Here is a 21393-nt window from a genome sequence, read left to right on the forward strand (position 1 = left end):
CACTCCACAAGCATCAGTGCTGAGGGTGGGACCTGTCCTGTCCTCCGTCCCCTCTGCTTCCAGCACCCTCCAGCACTCAAGCGGAAAGCTAGAGCACTGAGACAGAGGGGGGGTGTTAGCTCTGTCTGAGGCTGAGCCTTCCCCAATGACAAAAATGACAGCTCGCTGTTCTGTCAACTGAGCAGGACCCAGGTACCTACCCTATCCTGTCCACAAGGTCCCACAACACATTGGGTGTTGGAACCAGCGGGGAGCCATCGTACAGAACCAAGGATGCTCCTGTGGCCAGCGCTGACACCATCCAGTTCCACATCATCCAGCCGACCTGCCACAGAGACACCAGGTAAGCCAGGCGGAGGTGCAGGCCTGGAATCCTAGCACTAGAGGGCAGCAGGGAGGGAGACTGAAGAACTGCAAGTTTGGGGCTAGCCTTAACTACATTGTAAAGCCCAGTCTAAAAGAAACAAACCAAAAAAATCGCTTTTGGGTTTTGGTTTTTCAACCCAGAGTTTCTCTGTATAGCCCTGGCTATCCTGGAACGCACTCTGTAGACCAGACTGGCCTCCAACTCAGACATTCACCTGCCTCTGCCTCCTGAGTGCTGGGATTAAAGGTGGGTCCTGCGATCACCTGGCCAAAAGATGTCTTAAAAGAAAATGGCACACACAGGCCCACTAACTATCCCTCCATCTCTCAATCCCTCCATCTCTCAGGGTATGGGGTAGCAAAACACAAAAGTGGGGACAAGGTTCAGCAGGAGTCCACTAACATGGTGGGCAAAGGGGGCACCTAAGTTCCCATACATGAGCCAGAGGGACAAAGACACATTTATCTGGGAAGCCTAGGCAAACTCTTTGGGGGCGGGGGGTGTCTGTGTGTCACCTAGCACCCTAGGGTCAGTACTGGGAGGTGGAGATAGATATACAGCTAGTGAGGGTGTGGTGGTGCACACCTGTAATTCCAGGATTTGGGAGGCTGCATGGCAGGGAGTCAAGAGGTCAATGCTAGCCTGGGCTATGTCAATGCTAGCCTGAGCTACAGGGTTAAGGTCCATATAGCCTGGACAACTCAGCTAGATGCTACTGCAAAATGAAAAAACTCAAGGACTATGGATGTGGTTCGGTGGTAGAGCACTTGCCTAGCGTGCTTGGGGACCTGGGTTCAATCCTAAGCACTGGAAAAAGGAACATGAGCCAGTGCAGATGTGCCACCCAAGAAACACTGCTAGATCCTTCTGGAACCTCTCCAGACTGGACAGGAACACCCCAACCCCAACTCAAGCTCTGGGTTAGTGGCAGCGCCCCATGCTGCTCTAAGCCATGTGGCAGGTAGAGGCTACACCCATCTGCCATCCCTTGTACCGCAGCCCCGGAGGGGCAGCAGGAGGCCGCAGGACACACCGTGGTGTAGTAGAGCAGGATGTCACTGCTTGTCATGTTGCCATGTAGCACGTGCTCCTTCAGGTGCTGGATGAGGGTGCCCTGCGGGAGGGAGGGCGAGACACAGGTGAGACAGTGAGAAGCATCACCCATCTCCCCTTCCCTGAGAAACCCAGCTGGAGCTCTCTGGCTCTTGGGACAGCCTTGATGTCATCTGACACCAGAGCATCCATCAATCAAAAACCCCAGGACACCTCACCTGCCTTCAAACTCTCAGTGCCCATCCCAACAGGACGCCATCAGAGACACACTAACCTCACAAAAAGAGGCGACTCATTGAGATGGGAGAGAGAGCTCAAGGGACAACAGCAGGTGCACCCCCACCCTTGGGCTTCTCCTGGGAGAAGATATCTAAACACAGAGCTTGGGGACACCTCCCGCCCAACCTCCACTTTTAGTTTCAGTGCGGTAGGCAATATTCCCAGGCTCCAAATCCACAACTAGGAAAAGCCCTCCTCTCCCAGTCCTTCACCCAGTTCCTCCTGCTTCCCCAAGGTCCCCTACCCTGCTCTCGCTCAGGCTCAGGCTGGAGACTAGAAGGAGGCAGTGGGAGAGGGGAGACTTCCTTCTCAGAACTGAGTTCAGCTAGCACAGCGAGTGCCCACTGTCCAACACTTCACCCTCGACCACGGCTTACCTGCCTCTATTCTGGATCCCCTATGAGATCCCTATGAGGACAGGTTGGGGATGTCACCCTTTCATGGCCCTAGAATGTTCAGTTCACTGTCTGGGCCTAACCCACAGGTTATGAGCACCAGGTTCACAGAAAAGCCATGGGGCTGGCACAAGACCCCACGTGTCACACACTCACACTCAAGAGAAGTCAAAGGACAGGCCAATTAAAGGGGGGGGGGTGTGCTCCATACAAGGCTGTAATTTGAATAACAGATGCCCCATAGGCTTATATATGTGAACACAAGGCCTCCAGCAGGGGGCGCTGTTTGGGAAGTTATGGAACCTTGAGGAGCCAGAGCTTTCCTGGAAAAAGTGTGTCCAGTAGGTCTTAAGTGTGGACTTCCTGTTCTCCAGTCCCTGGCTCCCAAATGCTCTTGCGTTCCTGTTGCCCCTCCTTCCACACCCTGATGGGGCCTGGAAGCCAGGAGAATCCCTCTTCTTCTCTAAGCTGCTTTTCGATGGGAAATTTACCACAGGCACAGAGAAATAACACACACAAGGTTGAGTAGAAACCACCTCCCAGAGGGCTCTTCTTCCACTCACTGTGGATCTGCAGTGAGAGGCCTCCCCATGCAACTGCTCACCCTCAGGTTCTAAGCTCAAAAGAAAGCAAAGCTTTCTCTCCTCCAGGTTCATACCTTTGATTGTTAAATGCCCATGCTACTGCCTTCCCTCAGGGAGGTGACACAGTAGTACGGTCCCCTGGGTCTCAAACAAGAGTTTCATTTTTTTCTTTCAGAACCCAGGGTATGCATGAGCCACTGAGCGGCAGCCCTGGCCCTAAGTAAGTACAAGGAAGGAATGGGACACTGCTTTCAAAAGCCCTGTCATGAACACAGGAATGGCCTCTGACCCCCACACACCAGGGCAACACTCCCCTCTCGCCTGGTCCATGACTACCTATCTTCAAGGCAGCGAACTCTCTACTGTAGAGTAGTAACATGTGCCAGCGATGCCAGTGTTCAGGAGGCTGAGGCAGGAGGATTGCCATGTTCAAGGCCAATCCAGGCCAGTCAGACCTTGCCTCAAATAACAATAACAACAAATGGGGGAAGCTCTCAAAACCAGGTAAGAGGCTTAGTTGGAGACACAAAGGCGGGACAAGGACAGAGAAAGCGTGACCTTTCTATCTGCCCCTCTTAAATGCACCAGGCAGGAAGAATGGTGGCCCATGATCCCTCACCAAGTCCTCCCTTGTTGGAAGCATTCAGTTCTAGAAAACAGATTAAAGCCCAGGTTCCTCATGAGAGGCCACCTGAGGACGTGTGACCCCGACCAGGCAAAGACAGAGGCTGTGACAGAAGCTAACCCTACTGACTTAGGCTTCCTTTCCCACCCCTAGAAAGCAGGTTTCCCTCACGTGCGCTCTAGTCTCACAGCTCAGGAAACTCTGAGGGAAGCAGACTTTTTACCATAACCTAGTAGTTTTCAAGAGTTTTTCTGACCACAACCTACAGTCCCACGTAAGTCTCAAAGGCCGCCCAGCTCCTGCTCGACTCCATACACACATCCCTTGCAAACCCTGTGGCCACATCCCTTGCAATCGAGATGTGCTGACACAATCTGTCTTCTTTCCTGCTTGCCTTTTGGAAATGACAGCAGCCCACCCCTCTGAGCTCACAATCCCCGGTGGGCCCCACAATCTGCCATGTTGAAGTGGCTGGTTCTCTGGGTACACCCTGCCGGGGCTACAGCATGCTCCGCACCATCCCTGGCCTATCAGAGCCAACACAGCCCCAGGACTGCAGTGCTCCACTGCCCTGGGCCCAGCTCCAGGTTTCCCCTAGGCATCTCATTAGAGAAAGCAGCACCCTGAGGATTCTGCAGAAGGGACTAGTCTAATGACTGCTAGCCAGGCAGAGGCAAGACACCTACCCCAGCAGAGTGCACCATGCACTTGGGCGCTCCTGTCGTGCCCGAGGAGAACATGATGAACAGGGGATGGCTGAAGGGCAGCTGTTCAAACTCGAGCTGTGGTGCCTGCGCACCTGTCCCGCTTGCCAGGAAGTCATCCAGAAACATGCTGTAGGCGGGAACGTAAGCAGCCAACAGTGAACATTCCAGAACACCAGAATAGCTCTGCTGATTCTGCCCCCAGCTAGATACAGCCCAAGATTGCTCCCCTTCTACCACAAGAGCCTGGAGCTCTGGCTTGCCTGGTATCCAAGGATACTGAGTAGGCAAGGAAGGAAGCCCCAGGCCTAAGAAAGAGAAGAGTTAGGCTCCCAAATCCAAGATGGCTACAGGGGAATTCATGGAGCATGAATATTAGGCACTGGAGTTGCTTGGATCAAGGGCTGGCTTTTAGAGACAGTACACACGCACGCACGCGCACACACACACACACACACACACACACACACACACACGCACGCACAACCCGAATCAATACCTGGCTACATTGCTGGGAAGACTAGCTCATGGTGAGCCTATCTACTGTCCATAGACCCCAGGACCAGTGTAGACCAGTCCACTTCCTTTTTCACACTTCATCTTCTTTCTGATGAGCAGCCAGGAACAGAGGTGCCTGCCCCACTCCTGAACCTGAAGGCTTCTCCACCCTGGAGCAGAGGCAGCAAGGCAGCCGTCAGGAAGGCAAGGCGACTGGCCCAAAGCTCCCACAAGCAAATCTGTGTGGCCCTCATTTATTATGTCCTGGGGCCTACAGCAGCCATGTGTAAACAGCTGAGCCAGAATAAAAACAACTAACCCAAGCCTGCCCTGCCTCAGCCCACAGCTGCCAGAAGCCACCAGATGTGGGTGGCCCAGAACCACAGAACAAACAGGAACAGCGCGCCTCCATTTTCTGACAAATCAAACTCTCTCTTCCAAGCAAGGAGGTGGGATGTCATTAAACTGAACGATTTGCTGAAGCTATGACACCAAAACCCGCCCCACCTGGCATGAGAAGACATGCCTCAGAGACCAGGGAGAGGAGATAGCCTTAAAAAAAAGACATTCAAAATGATTCTGACAGCCGCACCCCCGCGCACACCTCCCCTGCAGTCCTGCTCTATGAAGTGCCAGTCTAATGGACACTTCCCACAGAGAAAAGTCCTTTCTTTCAAAGGCTCTGTAAATCACAGTAAATAACCATTGCTTTTGTTTCTCTTCTAAAAATGAAGAAAAGAAACAAAACAAAACAAAACCAGGGGTGGCTCTGCTCTGTGCTCGCTGAACCAGCAGTCCACCCTTGAGGTTTATCTGTGACAGCCAGCAATCTTAAGGAAACAGTGGCAGCACCTGGTGCCTGGAGTCTGCTGAGAGGACTGTTGAGTGTTATACAGGGCAAAAGCAACCGTCGAATGCAGTTCTTCTGGCTACCTCACTTTATATTAGTAACCGATAAACTGAGGTGAGCCCTTGCTCTCCTCACTTCTGCATCACAGCCTCCATCAGACACATGAGGGCTAGGATCAGACCTCCACCATCTGGCTAGGTGCCTGGGTCCACAGGCTCAAACACCTGGAAAGGCTCACAACGGATTCATACACTGCCATGGTGGTGGGTGACTTCAAGGGACAGAAGCCACTGGGCTTCATCGTTCATTCCCTACAGCTAACTACACACTTGTGCCAACACTGAACTATTTAAGTCACATGTACCATCCGCATTGGAGGATGCAGAGACAGGTGAATGATGGTCACAGGGCCACCGGGCTGGAATCCCCCAAGTTGGGGAGACTCTAGCAGCCAGGCCTTGCCAAACTGCACACTGTTCTCAGCACTCTTCCCAGGAAGCAAGGGCTCCACGGGGGACAGACTCCAAGGGCAGTCAGCAGTGTAAGAAATATCACACAGGAGTCTTTCCTACCAAATACTAAAACTCTGTGTTTAGTACAAAGAATTTAAATCTTTGCATCACCCCCCAACTCGTACGACTTTTATGCAAATACTTTAATCCCCACCTACTAAATCTTTGTTTAACTAAAGACTCCTGGGGGTTGGGGATTTAGCTCAGTGGTAGAGCGCTTACCTAGGAAGCGCAAGGCCCTGGGTTCGGTCCCCAGCTCCGAAAAAAGAACCAAAAAAAAAAAAAAAAAAAAACTAAAGACTCCTGTGTATTCCAGAAATTTAATGACCTGAGACAGTGACCCCCTTTCCTCTTGAGCAATGACCACATCCCCCCTCTGCCCTCCCCTCTCCCCCTTCGCTCCCCAAACCCCCCACCCCCACCCTCTGTGCATTTCTTTTCAGACTAGCAAATCCACTGAGACTGTAAAGTCAGGGTCCAGCCAATGGGGAAAAGACACAGTCTCCACCCGAGTCACCAGAGTTATTTGACCCTCTGGATCAAAAGTAAGGTTTGCCTTATCCAGACACTTCAGTTGGAGGGGCAGTCTTTTTCTTTGTGACCCTGACTTGTTTCTACCAGAGGCAACCACCCTGGATGTCACGGGGAAGCGTCACGGGGAAGCAGCCAGGCCGCTAGCAACTCCAGCATCCTTTCTTCATTCCTGGCTGATGGATGGATACATTGTGTCCTATGGAACTAGCTGTCCCCCACCCAGAGGTCTGTCTCATCCTCTGGAGCAGATGGCACCTGCAGAGGTGAGGACACATGCTTCACATCCAGCAGGGTCCCAGACCACACTCTGCAAAAATCAGGGAGCCCAACGTTACTATCTTAATCCTCTTCTCAAAGGGCACAGGGCCCCTGGCAATGTCCCCACAACAGAAGCCTCATATAGCAGCCTGTAAAGGGGCAGGATGGGAGTCTGCCTTTAGCAGGAGCTAAGGCCAAAGGAAAGATCCCTGCAAGGGCAACCAGGTCGCTTCAGCTGTCCCTAGAAGATCAAAAGGTCCTCAATGATAAAAAGACACCCTTGGCCTAATCCACCAACAAACTACCAATGCCAGAAAAGTAAAGGAGGGGTCGTGGCAGCCAGAAACAAACAGCATTGTTCCCCAGTGTCCTGGGGGATGTGGGATCAACACCTACCCCCACCCCTGCAGGGACCAAAATCTGCAGGTGCTTGGCCTGTAGGCAAAAGTTGTCAGTATCAGCACAGGCTCCCAGCCTTCATCACCTCCAGAGGACACACAGTGGGAATGCTGTGTAAGCAGGGCCCCGCCCCCATAAGGTCGGCACATGCTCAGTTTTCCAAACGTGTGCCATCAGTAGTTGGTGATATCCACAGGTGAGGAACCCACGGATTCGGGTCGGCTACATACACTATCCACAGACATGTCCATCCACACAGCATCCACAGGCAAGAACAAACCTGAGTGTGACACACACGTGTGAGCACACTTGTGTACACAGGTTATGTAACACCAGCCTACTCTGCCCAGCTCAGGAAGCCAGGCCTGGAGCCCTCCCAGACCACAGCAAGACAGGAAGCAGACAGTTGGTTCATTGCTGTGTGGTCTGAAGAGATCCATCATGGAGGCTTCCCATGCTCACCACAGTGAGGCTTTCAGCTAATGGCTTCCCCACCTCAGATATACTACGGGACCTAGTCTTGGGGTTGGTGGCTCCTCACCTGTTGGGGATCTTGGAAATGTCTATCTTCTCCCTTGGGAGGACATAGGGGATCAGCACCACTCGCTGAAGGTCAGGAAGTCCTGAAGGAGGAGTGGGACAAGGTCAGGCTGCAGCTGTTGTCTGCGCATGCGCCCAGCACAATCTGGGAGTGTGGCCCACAGGACTTCTGGGGCAACCCCTCTCTTCATACACGTGCACGTACATCCAGAACCCCTGGGGAGAGCCCCATCTCTGTGTGCACATACATGCACATAAGTAAACTCAGGACTCCAAGAACACACCCCCCCGGGGCAGGACCCCAAGTACCTTTCACGACTCGCTGCAGCTTCTCCAGGTGGCCGTGTTCCTTGCCGTTGTAGACCACAGCTTCCACCGAGAAGATAAGTTTCGGCTGAATTTGAGAAAAGCGGTCCAGGACACCCTGAAAATGAGAGGAAGGGCCATCGGAGACTATACACGCAGGAGAGATATCAGCGTCAGGGCTGAGCACTGCCATTGTCCCCAGCACCTGCAGCTAATACAGGCAGTCCCTACAAACTCCATCCACATCTAGGAAGCATATCGAGGCCACAGCAAGGAAGGCTGAAGACTCAAACACATGTCCTAAAACAGAAAAGGTTCAACTCCCCTGCCAGAGGGCCCTCACTGCATAGAAATGCATCCTACCACGGCCCTCCACGGACATAAGCCGTCTGCCTCCTAGAGGGCTGCCAGGTTCTCTGAAGCCTTGATATAAGAGGAGCCTGGATCCTCCTCTAAGTGTTCATATTCTCCTGGAGGAATGTGTACGGCTCAGGAAGCCCTGCCTGGCTAAGCAGGCTTCCCCACACAACTGTGTACCACACACGGGAATCCACAGCCAACCAAGGGTAGCCCTCTCTTGGCTCCCATACAAATTAACATGGACAGACACAGCCTTAGGACCCCTCTGCTGCACCCCCAAGGGGAACAGATCAAAGCACTGAGGTGGACTTCCTCAGCCCCCTACCCTACCCAGGAGTGGCCAGGAGGCTGGCATTACTGCCAGGGAGGTATCTTAGCCCAGGAAGGCTCCACCCCTCTCCCCTCTGTGCTTCTGCCAAGCAGCTGCTGGGAGATACCCACAGTGACAGCACACATCACAGATGGGGTCCCCATATGGCTGCAGGCCCAGCCACCTGCAGAGGATCATTAGGTTAATTAGGGCCCTAAGTGTGACTAATTAGCTGCTCCTGCAATGTTTCCAGAACTCCCTGGGAGACTCTCAGCAGAGAGGTGCTGACTCAGCGGGAATCTAAAAGGGTCAGGGGCAGCTCTAGGTGGGGCCCCCTCGCCCGCTACAGCAGCATCCCCTCAGCCCTCCTGGAGTTTTCATGCACCCTAACACCTGATCACCTCAGAGTTAAAGGTTCTGAAACTCCGTTCACCTCAATACTTTTATTTTCCCTATCCACACAAGCACAGAGGGCCCAATTCCACCTCCCGTGTGCTGGGCACTGCCAGGGAACCCACGAGGGTCCCCACACTCCAAAAATATGGACAAAATCAGAAAGCCACAGGGAAACAACGGTTCCATTGCTTCTGGTTCCAACTCTAAAGGAGGATGTGAAGTGGAGACAGCTCGGCGAAGGAAGGTACCAGGCCCTTGCTGCTCACCCTGTCAGCCCAGCACCCAGAGGCTAAGCAGAGGATTGTGAATTCAAGAGTTCAAGCTCAGGCTAGGCTCACAGTGAGACCCTGTCTTGAAAACAAACAAACTGGCTGTGGGGATGGCTCAGAGAGAGGGTGGAGGTACTGGTGGACTTCAGTCCCTGAAGCCATGTAAAAGTGGAAGGACAGAAGTGACTCTACAAAATTGTCCTCTGACCGCCACATATGTGCTGTGTCAGACTCCGCACAGACACACATGCACACACACATAATTATATTATTAGTGCACAGACACAACACACACACATAATTAGTATTATTAGCAGTCTAGTAGTAGAAGAGGAAGAAGAGGAAAAGGAGGAAGATGACAACAGGGAGAAAAGAGAGTTCAGGTACGGTGGTGCACTTGAATCCCTGCACTGACCCTGAGGCAGAGGCAGGAGGATCTGTGTGAGTTTGAGGCCAGCCTGGTCTACAGAGTGAGTTTCAGAATAGCTAAAGCTACAGAGAAACCCCGTCACGAAAGATAAAAACAAAAGCAAAGCAAGGCAATCAATCAATCAATCAATCAATAAATAAATAAATAAATAAATAAATAAATATTAAAACTAAAACCGAAAGGAAAGAACTGGACAGGTAGACTTCACTGGTAAAACTTATTTTTTTCACAGTAAAATAAAATCCTTGCCAAATCTGACTGAGGAGAAACACCTGGCTCTCACTCACACAGCCCCTCGTTGAGTAGCCATCACCTCAGATTGTCTCTGTGAGGGACATCGCCACCTGCCCACCAGTGAACCCAAGTATGCAGCACCGGGAGAGCTAACCTTTTCTGTGAGGCGCTGTCAGCCCTGGGAGTTCACAGAACCCCTCTGTGGTGTTCTGGTCAGAGCAGAGGGAAAGGGAGACTCCCTTTAGAGTAATGAAGACCCAGCCTTCCTGTCCCATTCTCCCTCCCCCTGCAATGAAAGTCCCCTTTGGGGCTGAAGAGATGGCTCAGTGGTTAAGAACACTGATTGCTCTTCCTGAGGTCCTGAGTTCAAACCCCAGCAACCACATGGTGGCTCACAACCATCTGTAATGGGATCCGATGCCCTCTTCTGGTGTGTCTGAAGACAGCTATAGTGTACTCATATACATTTTTTAAAATTTTTAAAAATAAAGTCCCCTTTGTACCCAAGGCTCCCCCAGGACAGAGCTCCAGCGATGAGAGCGTTCTCCATCCTCTATCCTTGTAAACATGATTCCCCTCCAACTCCTGCCTTTTGAGCGCCCAGGACCTGTGTGCAATAACAATGGTACCCTGCCCCTGTCTCCCTCCAGCCTTATCCACCCCATCAACAACACATGCCCCGACACCACAGGACTTCTGAACACCTGCAGCACAGACACCGGGGCCTGTCCTAGTCTTTGCTATAAGAAGCGTCCGACCACACAAGCCCATGAACTCTGTGCCTGCTCCATATCTGGCCCTTGAACAGGGATGGAGGGAAGGCGAGAAGAAAACAATTGTCTGTAAAAATATAGAACAGTATTGGAAGCGCTCAACCTGCAGGCATGTTCACACCTCTAAGGGCTAAAGCGGCTGTCTTCAGACACACCAGAAGAGGGCATCGGATCCCATTACAGATGGTTGCGAGCCACCACGTGGTTGTGGGGAATTGAACTCAGGCCCTCCAAGTTCAATTGTCTAAGGCGCCACCCTCCTTTGACTCTCGTGACATCAGGCTTGAAGAATACTACTGAGAGGAAGGACTGAGTTAAGGACTTCGAACAGACAATGTCAAGAAGCCAGAGGCTCAACTGGGATTGCAGCCTGACCCTAGGGACCAGGGCTAACTGCCCATAGGCTGCTCTGTTGGAGAAACACACAGAACAGATAGCAAGATAGAGGTGAGTATTTCAATGTCCAGGCAGGACCACATCAGCACCTAGAAAGCAACCCCACAGCCATGCATGGGGCCAAGGATGGTGGTCAGATAGAAGGAAGGTCAACCCTGCTATAAAGCTCAAGGCCAGAAAGGCTGGGAAGGGGGTAACCCCAGTGCGGGGCCTCCATCTCAGAGGACCATCTCCATCCATGGGTGGCCATAAGGAAGATCCAGCAGCCAGAGGCCTAAGGCTCAGACATGACGGAGACTCCCTCGGTCTTACTGACAGTACCCAGACAGCAAAGACAACAAGCATTCCCACATCCCAGTCTGCACACCGCAGCTGACGTGTGAGGGAGAGCGCTCGGAGCTTGTGCCGAGCCGCTAGCATGCTGAGCTCCACAGAGCTATGCAAACTGCCTTGTGCTACAGTGAACATCCCACCATGGTGGGTCTGACCTGAACCAGTGCTCACCAACCAATCAGGTGCTGAAACCGGTGGCCCATGCAGAGTGACACAGATGGCCAGTCACCCAGAGTAAAGACGGTCGCTGTCCTACTTCCATTCAAGGAACATTCAAGCAGCTGGAGCGTATTATGAGAACGAGGGCAACAGGCTGCAGGCTGAGCCCCTAAGCACATGGGTCTTAGAGGGTGGCCTCCCTAAGGTCTCTAAAACCACCAGGAGCTCAGAAGAAAACAGAAAAAACCCCGAAGCAGTTGGCAAGAATGGCACTGGGTGGGTCACCTCCTGTGGGACAATGACCCACAAGCCCACATGTGTGTGCTACACAGAACACAGAGAATGACAGCCGGCAGGAGGGCATTATAGAGAGACTAAGGCAGACCAAAACAGACCCCATCATCACAGATAAATGCACCCCTGCCCTCCCTAGAACACCACAGCCAGCCAAGGACATAGCCCTGAAGGACTCCTGGTCACTGACAGTGATTCTAACTGTAAATCCACCTGCCTGAGCCCCGCCCTACTATAAAATGCCTGGCTCAAAAACAAACAAACAAACAAACAAACAAAAACCCCACCAGGGCTAGGGATGTGGCTCAGTTGATAAGATTGCTTACCTAGTGTATGCAAAGCCCTGGGTTTCATCCCCAGACCTCCATAAAACCAGGTGCAGTGTGGCACACCTGTAATCCCAGAGAGGTAGAGCTAGGAGGATCAGAAGTTCAAGGTCATCCTCAACGACACAATGAATCTGAGACTGGCTTGGGCTATGTGCTAGGATCCATGTGGATCTGGGCCTGACCCCACCAAGAGGAGAGTCTCTGTCATGACAGCAGAAGACACTAGATGAAATGGGAAAGACAGTCCCACTCCATTGCAGGTCTCAAAGAGTGAGTGCATGACTGGCACTTAGCTGGGCACAGTGGCGCAGGCCTTTAACTCCAGCACTTGGGAGGCAGAGGCAAGGAGTGTAAGTTAGAGGCCAGCCTGGGCTACAGTGAATCCAGGACAGCCAGGGCTACACAGAGAAATGGTGGCAACATCTGTCTCAGCATTTTTATACATAAATATATATCTCAGAAATTATATATAATATATATAATTTGATATATAATATATTCTGTGTGATTATTTAATATATTTCCTATACATAGAAAGAGAGCAAAAAATCAAAGGGGTTGTGGAAAGCCAAAGACGAGGCGCTCTCTCTCTTCAGGAAAGGCAGAACTCAGAGCATGAGCCCCTGGCCGGGCCTCTGACCAGTTCCAGGTCTCTCTCTGTTCCCATTCCAGAACCTCCTTCCGGCTGGTTTTCGCCCTGAACAAGAGTGGTCAGTGTTAGCTAAGCAGTCTTAGCTTCAGTGACTTTGGATCTATCCCAGGACACATCCCCAGAAAACAGGTGTGGAGCAAACAGTGGGCCTGCCAGAGGATGGAGGAAACAGTGGGCCTGCCAGAGGATAGAGGAAACAGTGGGCCTGCCAGAGGATGGAGGAAACAGTGGGCCTGCCAGAGGAGGGAGGAAACAGTGGGCCTGCCAGAGGAGGGAGGAAACAGTGGGCCTGCCAGAGGATGGAGGAAACAGTGGGCCTGCCAGAGGATGGAGGAAACAGTGGGCCTGCCAGAGGATGGAGGATGGAGGAAACAGTGGGCCTGCCAGAGGATCGAGGAAACAGTGGGCCTGCCAGAGGATGGAGGAAACAGTGGGCACGCCAGAGGACAAAGGACCAGAGTCAGCAGGCAAAAGACTAGCTTCCTGTATAAGACAAGGGAGAGGACCAACAAAAGGAGACCCTCCCTTGAGGCTGACACGGAGTGGCTAAGCACAGCATCCTCCTCTGGTCAGACCTGAGGTACAGCGGAGGCCCAGCAGAATGGAGGAGACAGTGGCGCCCTACTGCCCTCTAGTGTCTATAACAGCAAACAAGCATCATACACCCAGCAAGCAGCCTGCAAGGGGGCACTCCAGACTGCAGGACAAAAAGCCAGGAAGCCACTAACTGGAAACCAATCCTCTGGAGTCACAGCTGGTAACTTCCGCCCAGAAAAGAGAAGTCCAGCCCACTGAAGGGTGCTCCACCACCCCGTTCCCACCATCTGATGGCTAATTCTAGAGCTCTACCTCAGGTCCACAGTCCCACAGGCCACCCCAGCACTGATGACAACTCTCTCTCCTGGTGAGCAAGAGCCAATACTTACTAAGCCCACAGTCAAGAGAATCCCAGCCACACAGTCTCCTGCATCGTCCTCTCAGTACCCAGAGAGGTGCATTGTGGATCCCCATTGCAGGCTCTGGACCTCAGGTGCGCAGTCGCATACTAAAGGCCTTTCTGTCTCCTTATTCTAGCCGCTTCCTGAGAGACCCAAGCAGAACAGCAGCTAGGGCCACCTTGCTAGAACCTCCCATGGGGACTCTACGGGCCCCAACGAGCTCATACAACCCCACAGACAATCCTAGGGCTGGGGGCTACCTGTGGAGTTTCGATCTAAGTCGAGCCTTGTTGATCCCAGTCTGGGAGTTAGGTATGGGAAAGAGCACAGGAAGTGCCAATAGGCAGAGAAAAGGCACCGGAAGTGGAAAAGGACACACAGGCATCACCTCAGCCCACTGGGCTATGGACCTAAGTGAGGGGTCCTGAGCAACGCCCACTCTCCTCTATGGGAAGATGAGTTCATACCTCAAAAGCCTTTGCCAAGACAACACACTTTAAAGCAGACGTGAGTTCACACATTCACCCCTGCAGAGTGAGCCAGGGTGCACCACTCACACTCAGCCCATGTTCTACCAGCCCAGTACCCAGACCAATCCTCAGCTGCTGGCCACACCAACTGACCCAACCTGGGTCAGAAGCATTTGACCCCAGGAGAGCGACTGGCAGAGACACCACGTGAAACAGTTGGCATGGACACCACGTGAAACAACTGGCAGGGACACCACATGTCCTCCTAAAATCAACATTCTCCTGGCACTTGTGAGTCTATGATGTCCACAGCCCCACTGATCCAACAATTATGGTCAAAGCAGGCCTTCCTCAGTGGCTATAGCAAACTCCAGCAAGCAGGGCCACTCTAGAAACACCCTGAGTACCAGGGTTCCTCAGAGAGCCCAACCCAAGATCAGAGCAGACATTCAGGAACCTCACAGAGTCCCAAAGCCTTCATAACACCAGACCAACACTGATCGCTACACAAGCCACCCAATAACCACACACACACACACAAACACACACACACACACACACACACACACACACACACAATCGATAAACGACACACTTCACCCGATAACTGAGAAGCAAGAACCAGTGGGCAGGACTTTAAAGAAGGAAACAAGAACCAGTCTGCTGTACACTTGAAAACAAGGTCCAAGACAGGTGAGGTGGCTTATGCCTGAAATCCTAGAACTAAGGCAGGGGGATTGCCTCAAGCTCAAAGGCAATCTGAGCTTCCAAGTATGACTTTGTCTTTAAAAAGAAAAAAATTAAGTTAAATTAATCCAAACCAGATCCCTGTTCAGTATAAGTGTGTGTGAGGCCATGTCATCCATTGTTCAATCCCCAGCACCAAGGACAAGATCTGACTCCTGGCCGCCCTCCCCTCCCTCCCTCTTATGGCCACCCAGAGAGACACTGGCAGTTCCACTCAGACGGACAGAGGCTCCAAGAGGTTGGAGAGCCCCGCCCCACCAAGGACACTCTCTGAACGGGTGGCACCCCTCCAACAGGACCCCAACTCACATTCACACCAAAGTCTGGTGAGGTAGAACTCCAAATGGCTCCAATACTGGCAGCAGCCAGCATGGCCTCCACGGCATGGGCACTGTTGGGGAGATAACCTGTGGGAGAGAGGGGAGAAAGCCTTGCGTTTAGAGAATCAAAGCCACAGACTTCCAAAAGTTTCCCCAGGAGGCCTAAAGTATCTGAGAAGCCAAAATGCCAGCCGATGCTCTCACTCTACCTCACTGATCCATTTTCTACCCTTGAAGCAGAAGGACCCCTATGGCCTCAACAGACAACACTACCCTTCCCAGTTCTTCTCCCTCACGCTGCTGACGCAAGTGTTCTCCTGCCCCAGGGCCTTTGCACAAGCTGTTGTACTTCAGCACAGCAATGCACACACCAGTTTTCCACACTCAGCACGCACCTGTTTTCCAGCTTTTAAATCACACAGCCCTTCCTCAGGGAGGCCTTCTGTAAGCTAAGACGTAAGAACCACAATGGGGCTTCCCGCCTGACCTTGTATGTACCAGGTATTTAACCTGGGGTTCTCAGGTGAGGGCAAGGGCTCTACCTGTCTCCATCTTTGCTTTGCTGAATGCCTCTCAGACTGCCCTATACACCCAAAGACAGTGGTTCTCAACCTCCCCAATGCTGCGACCCTTTTATACAGTTCCTCATACCGTGGTGACCCCACCTATAAAGTTACTTTCATTGTTATGGCATAACTGTAATTTTGCTATTGTTATGAATCGTAATGTAAATATCTGTGTCTTCTAATGGTCTTAGGGACCTCTGTGAAAGGGTGGTTGACGGGGCTGGGGATTTAGCTCAGTGGTAGAGCGCTTACCTAGGAAGCGCAAGGCCCTGGGTTCGGTCCCCAGCTCCGAAAAAAAGAACCAAAAAAAAAAAAAAAGAAAGGGTGGTTGACATCCAAACAGGCTAAAACCCACAGGTTGAGAAGCACTGCCCTGAGAAATGTGCTGGCTGGCATATGGGTGAGCAGAACAATAGAGGACAGGCAAATACACACACACAGGGAGAGCTATGTGTAACCCTTTGGGGCAGAATGAGTCAGGGCCCTATCACCAGGGAGGCTGGCTCAGAACAGGGAGGCAGAGAACATTTGTTGATGGTTAGAGGGTTCACCATCCACAAAACAGACAGTGCCAGGGCTCTGGGGAAAGGGGATGTGGATAAGCACCCACCTGGGGACCTGAACAACCTTCTCTAGAGAGACAACAGCAGTCTGGACTCGATGTTTGAAAGCTCATATCGGGGTTGGGGATTTAGCTCAGTGGTAGAGCGCTTGCCTAGGAAGCGCAAGGCCCTGGGTTCGGTCCCCAGCTCCAAAAAAAAGAACCAAAAAAAAAAAAGAAAGCTCATATGTGTCCCCTGATAGTCCACAGATACTCGGAGGGCAGCGCTCGGGCACTGTTCCCCTCAACCCCACGAGAGCACTCTGTTGCCTGGCAGGTGGCAAGGCCCACGCTAGAACTGCTCACTTGCAAACTGAAGAGCCTCTTCACTGTGGTTACCCGAGGGAGGCCAGACTCACTGCCCAGAGGAATGTGCACTCTAGCAGGCTCCCGGCAAGCAGCCCGCCCTCCTCCTAAGCCATCAGACCTACCTAGGGGACCATATTGCAAACAAAAGAAAACAGCTGTCAACTGTTTAGTGCAGCTCCTCACCATCTGATACTTAGTGACTCTTCCTGTGGAGCTGCAGTCAGGGCAGAGGGAAGCCGACTGACCAGGAGCCTCAGAAGGGCAGGCCAAGAGCCAGCCAGACTAAAGAGCCCTGACTTCTGGAGAAAATCATCCTGTGTCATGAGTGTGTCATCGTCACCCCACCCACCTCAGGAGAGCCCAGTCCCAGAAAGGGTTTCAAATGTCTCCAGGCAACCCTGGCTCTGTTTCCCTTCTCTCAGAAACACCTGCTGCTGCCCACTGATTTGAAAGAATGCAAATGAGGGGCTGGCTTGAGGCTCGGTGGTGAAGCCTTGCCAGGCATCGGCCCTGACTTCTGATCCAGCACCAGAAAACAAACTGGAGGGATGAAAAACAAAAATCAGAAGAGGTTTCGGCCTTGCTTAGCCAGATTTTAAAAAGTGTCAGCTAAAGGGGCTGGAGAGATGGCTCAGCAGTTAGAGCACTGACTGCTCTTCCAGAGGTCCTGAGTTCGATTCCCAGCAACCACACAGTGGCTTGCAACCATCTGTAATGAGATCTGATGCCCTCTTCTGGTGTGTCTGAGAGCACTCAGATACATAAAATACCCAGATAATCTTTTTCATTTATTTTTCACTTGTTTACTTTACATTCCAAGCAATCCTTTTTAAAAATTAAAAAACAAAAAACAAACAAAACAAACCAGCTTATATAGAACCAAGAAGGGCACAAGAAAAGTGAATTTTCAACCTTTAAAGCCCATGCTGGCTACACACAGTGATACATGCAGGAGGACCAAAGTTCCAGGCCAGCCTGGGTCGCATAACAAGAGCCCGTCTAAAAATACAAACAAACAAAACCCTGAACAGACTGAATGCTGGCCCAGCCTCACGCGTATTCACCTAACAGCCATTTATTAGACGCCAGCTGTGTGCTTGGCCTTCCACAGCAGGGATCGGGCCCAGAACGGAAACGGGGCCTATCTTCAGGGACAGACGCACGCAGAGTCTGTCCCTGGGGGCTGCAGAGCAGACAAACAACATAAAGATGACATCAGAGGCCATAGCTCACAAAGCAAAGCCAAGCTGATACTGCAGATAGGGCCAAGCCTTGCCTGGGTGGCCTGAGTGAGCAGCATCTACTCACCCTGATGCCGGGTAAAGCAGGCACACACAGAACACGGGCGATAGTGTGAGGCCTGCCAACCAGCACAGGCTGTGATCACTCCATGACCTGCCCACAGCCTAAGAAGGAGCTGCAGGGCTCCGGGACCAGCCCTGGACCTGGTCCCTGCTCTGTGGCTGCAGACCAACCCTCTGCGAACACAAGCTGGCGCCTGCTGGCAGGCAGTGCCCTCAGGAGAGGCATACTCTGCCAGAAACAGCACATAACGACCCAGAGCTGGCCCTGGCCTATGGCCTTGTCCAACTGAGGGTCAGGAATTGAGCCCCATGCTGCCTTGGAAGAACAGTTTGCCCGAGGCACACCCTTCTGGCACTAACTCAAGTTACTGGGTGAAGAAAGGACAGATCCCCATAGGCCTTCCTGCTGCTTGGAACTCAAGGCCAAAGGAGGCCTGGAAAGGTGGCTGAGCTCTCAGCAGGAAGTGTGATGCCACCTGAGGGGAAAATCGGGTGCAGGGACATTCAGGAGGGACCTCCAGGCCTAGAGGCCAGCAGATTCCAGGGTACCTCCTGAACAGCAGTCCCCAACAAGCTCCTGGACCCAAGTCCAGAGGCTCCCCTCTGCCCACTCCCACTGCCTGAGGGTTCTGCACATCTCTTTCCTTGCCTTGTGTCAAAAAGGGGGGCAATGAGGAGTAAGGTTTAGAGCAGTTCGGGGTGGGGGCAGGTAGAAGAGGAGAAAGCCATGACAGATCAGGGCTGGGCATCTGTCCCAGTGCCCTTGTGCCTACAGACACCTGGTTCCCAGCAGCCGCAGGGCCTTTGCACAGGCTATGGCTACTGTCTGGCTCCATTTCCTCCTTCATGCTGCCCCATGGCAACAGAGCTAACTTCTACCTACATGCATCTCCGTTAATCCACGGACTGCACAGACCACTCCTGGACATTCTTGCCCCTTTCCATCCATGAAACACAACCTCCGTCCATTCCGGAACAATGAGTGGAGATTCTTGGTTTATCCTTTTTTATCTTTTTTTTTTTTTAGTTGCTATTAGTTTTGTTCTGAGACACGATCTCCCTGTGAAACTGGTCTGACAATCTCCCACCTCAGCCTCCCAGATTCTAGAAGGATGGGTGTACCAGTACACCAAAGACTCTTCATGCGATTCACCCTGTGTCAGCCCTGACCCATGTACACAGTCATACGATGGTATGTTCTACACACAGCTAAACTTTTCCCGAATTTCAAGTCTCTCCACCTTTTGTTGTTGGTTTGCTTTGCTTTGGTTTGAGTCTGGGTTCTAAGGACTGAACCATCAGAGCACTGAAAGGTATTTACCAAAGAAGGGGAGGGGAGGGGAGAGGAGGGAGGGGAGGAGAGAGCCCTTACCGACCACACGGTCCCCTTTCTTCACGCCCATCTTCCTCATGGCGGCTGCAAACAGAGCCACCTGCTGCCGAAGCTCTTCGAAAGTCACCTTCGCAATCTCCTCTCTGCCTTCCCCTGAGGAGAGAACAAGGACCACTCAAGCATAGATCAGGATGAGGATCAACTGGTGCCCAGGACAAAGGGACCTGGACATGGGAGAAGTGCCCAGGAGAAGGGAACCTAGACATGGCCTGGGGTGGGGCTACTCCACAGGAGAACCAGGCAGGGTGGAAGCCAGGCTCCGACCCCAGGCAGGATGCCCCAGGAGGAACTGCTGATGAAAATAGCAGACTGGTGTGATGATGGGAGAACCCCACAGCCCTGGAGGTTACGTTGTATGAATGGAGAGTGCGATATGGAAGCCTGGAAACTAATATGGAGACAGCATGTGAACAGCAGTCGCCTGAAGTGCTTCCCGGGCCTGCCACATGCCTGTCACCACCGAGTTATTCTTTGGTCACAAGCCCCTCATGGTCACCTCCATTTCCAGATACCTGAGTAAGGAAAGAGGTTTCTATGGCCAGCCCAGCCCAGCAGCCCAGCCACCCCCCAGGCCCCCTTGAGATGAGCCTTGAGCTTGCCCTCCGTGTGGCACACCTCGGGCTCTCTCTGTTCAGTTTTCAGCAGCAGTCGCTAACTCCTTCTCAGTGCTAAGGAGCTGTCTACCCTGGGCCAGGCTTTGATGATTACCTCTTGACTGACTAGCTAATGCCAAAATTAAACGGTGCAAAATAAAAAAAAAAAAAATTAAAGGAGCAGAGTGTGGTGGCCCAAGCCTTGAATCCCAGCACTCAGGAAGCAAACGCAAGCCAACCTGTAAGTATGAAGCCAGCCTGGTCTACATAGGGAGTTCTAGGCTAGCCGGGGCTTCATAGTGAGGCCTTGTTAAGTGTCCCCCCATCAAAAAAAATTAAGTGACCACTGTTGCAGGCAGAGGCCTCGCTATGAGGGTCTCTCTAAGGCCCACAAGAGTCCTTACCCAAGAAATTATGTCAAAACATCAATGCCAATTTTTACCTTTTCATTAGAAAGAACTAAAAATGGCAGCATAGGTGCCTCACACAGCCCCTCTCAGCTCCACAGGCCTGGTCCAAAGTGACCAATGGGTCACTGTGGGGGCCACAGAGTGACCGCTGAGCCTTGGTCACAAAAGACATCACAGCAGCTGGGCCTGGTGCCTCAAGACTGTCATCCCAGCTCCTCAGAAGACTGAGGCTGGAGAATTACATGCTCCAGTCCAGCTGTGGCCATTTAGTGACTGACACTGTCTCTAGGTCAGTGCTTCTCAGCTTTCCTAATGCTGCAGCCCCTTAATATAGTTCCTCGTGTTGTGGCGACCCCCTAACAATAAAATTATTTTCATTGCCACTTCATAACTGTGATTTGCTGTTATGAATCATAATGTAAACATCTGGTATGCCACTCCTATGAAAGGGTTGTTTGATCTCCAGATGGGAGCCGCTGCTCTAATCAGAAGTAAAATCGACTGTCAGATAGAGCTCAGAGAGAACAGCACATGATTATCTCAGCACAAAAACAAGACCCTGCACCTCCCCCGTGGTCCACTGAGGGGAGCCAGCAGCCTGCTGTGAAAACTCATGCAAGCCAAGGGAGAGGCCTTTGCAGGTAGCCTTTGGGTTAGGCAGCCTCTGTCGGCCATCCAGCTAACCCAAAAGGACTGAGGTGGAAAATTTGTCCAAGGTGGACTGTCAGGTGATCTGTCACAGCAACTCGACTATGCTGTGGAGGAACAGGACTTCTCCTGGAAGAAACAATGCCTCGGGAAGGCACTAGCCCTTCCACCACCATCTCTGAGGCAAGGTGCTTTCCACAAGTGAGTGAGCCTCCTCATCCTGAGGCCCACAACTGGTGTCCCCCATGTTCGAGG

General features: G+C 52.2%; 1 protein-coding gene across 2 annotated transcripts in view; it reads right to left on the reverse strand.

Annotated features, from left to right (window-relative positions):
* Positions 1-21393, reverse strand: part of Aacs (acetoacetyl-CoA synthetase) — a 43266-nt gene that overhangs the window by 8911 nt on the left and 12962 nt on the right. Inside the window, exons 4-10 of one of the 2 annotated variants that reach the window (NM_023104.2) lie at positions 19467-19580; positions 15304-15401; positions 7908-8022; positions 7600-7681; positions 3990-4137; positions 1401-1481; positions 201-325 (exon numbers count right to left, since the gene is read on the reverse strand). In NM_023104.2, the coding sequence (NP_075592.1) occupies positions 201-325; positions 1401-1481; positions 3990-4137; positions 7600-7681; positions 7908-8022; positions 15304-15401; positions 19467-19580 (763 nt within the window). The remainder of the gene's footprint in view (positions 1-200; positions 326-1400; positions 1482-3989; positions 4138-7599; positions 7682-7907; positions 8023-15303; positions 15402-19466; positions 19581-21393) is intronic. The other variant, XM_087579273.1, reaches the window with a different exon arrangement.

Source organism: Rattus norvegicus, chromosome 12 (genome assembly GCF_021556685.1).
Source record: "Rattus norvegicus strain SHRSP/BbbUtx chromosome 12, alternate assembly SHRSP_T2T, whole genome shotgun sequence".
NCBI lineage: Eukaryota > Metazoa > Chordata > Mammalia > Rodentia > Muridae > Rattus > Rattus norvegicus.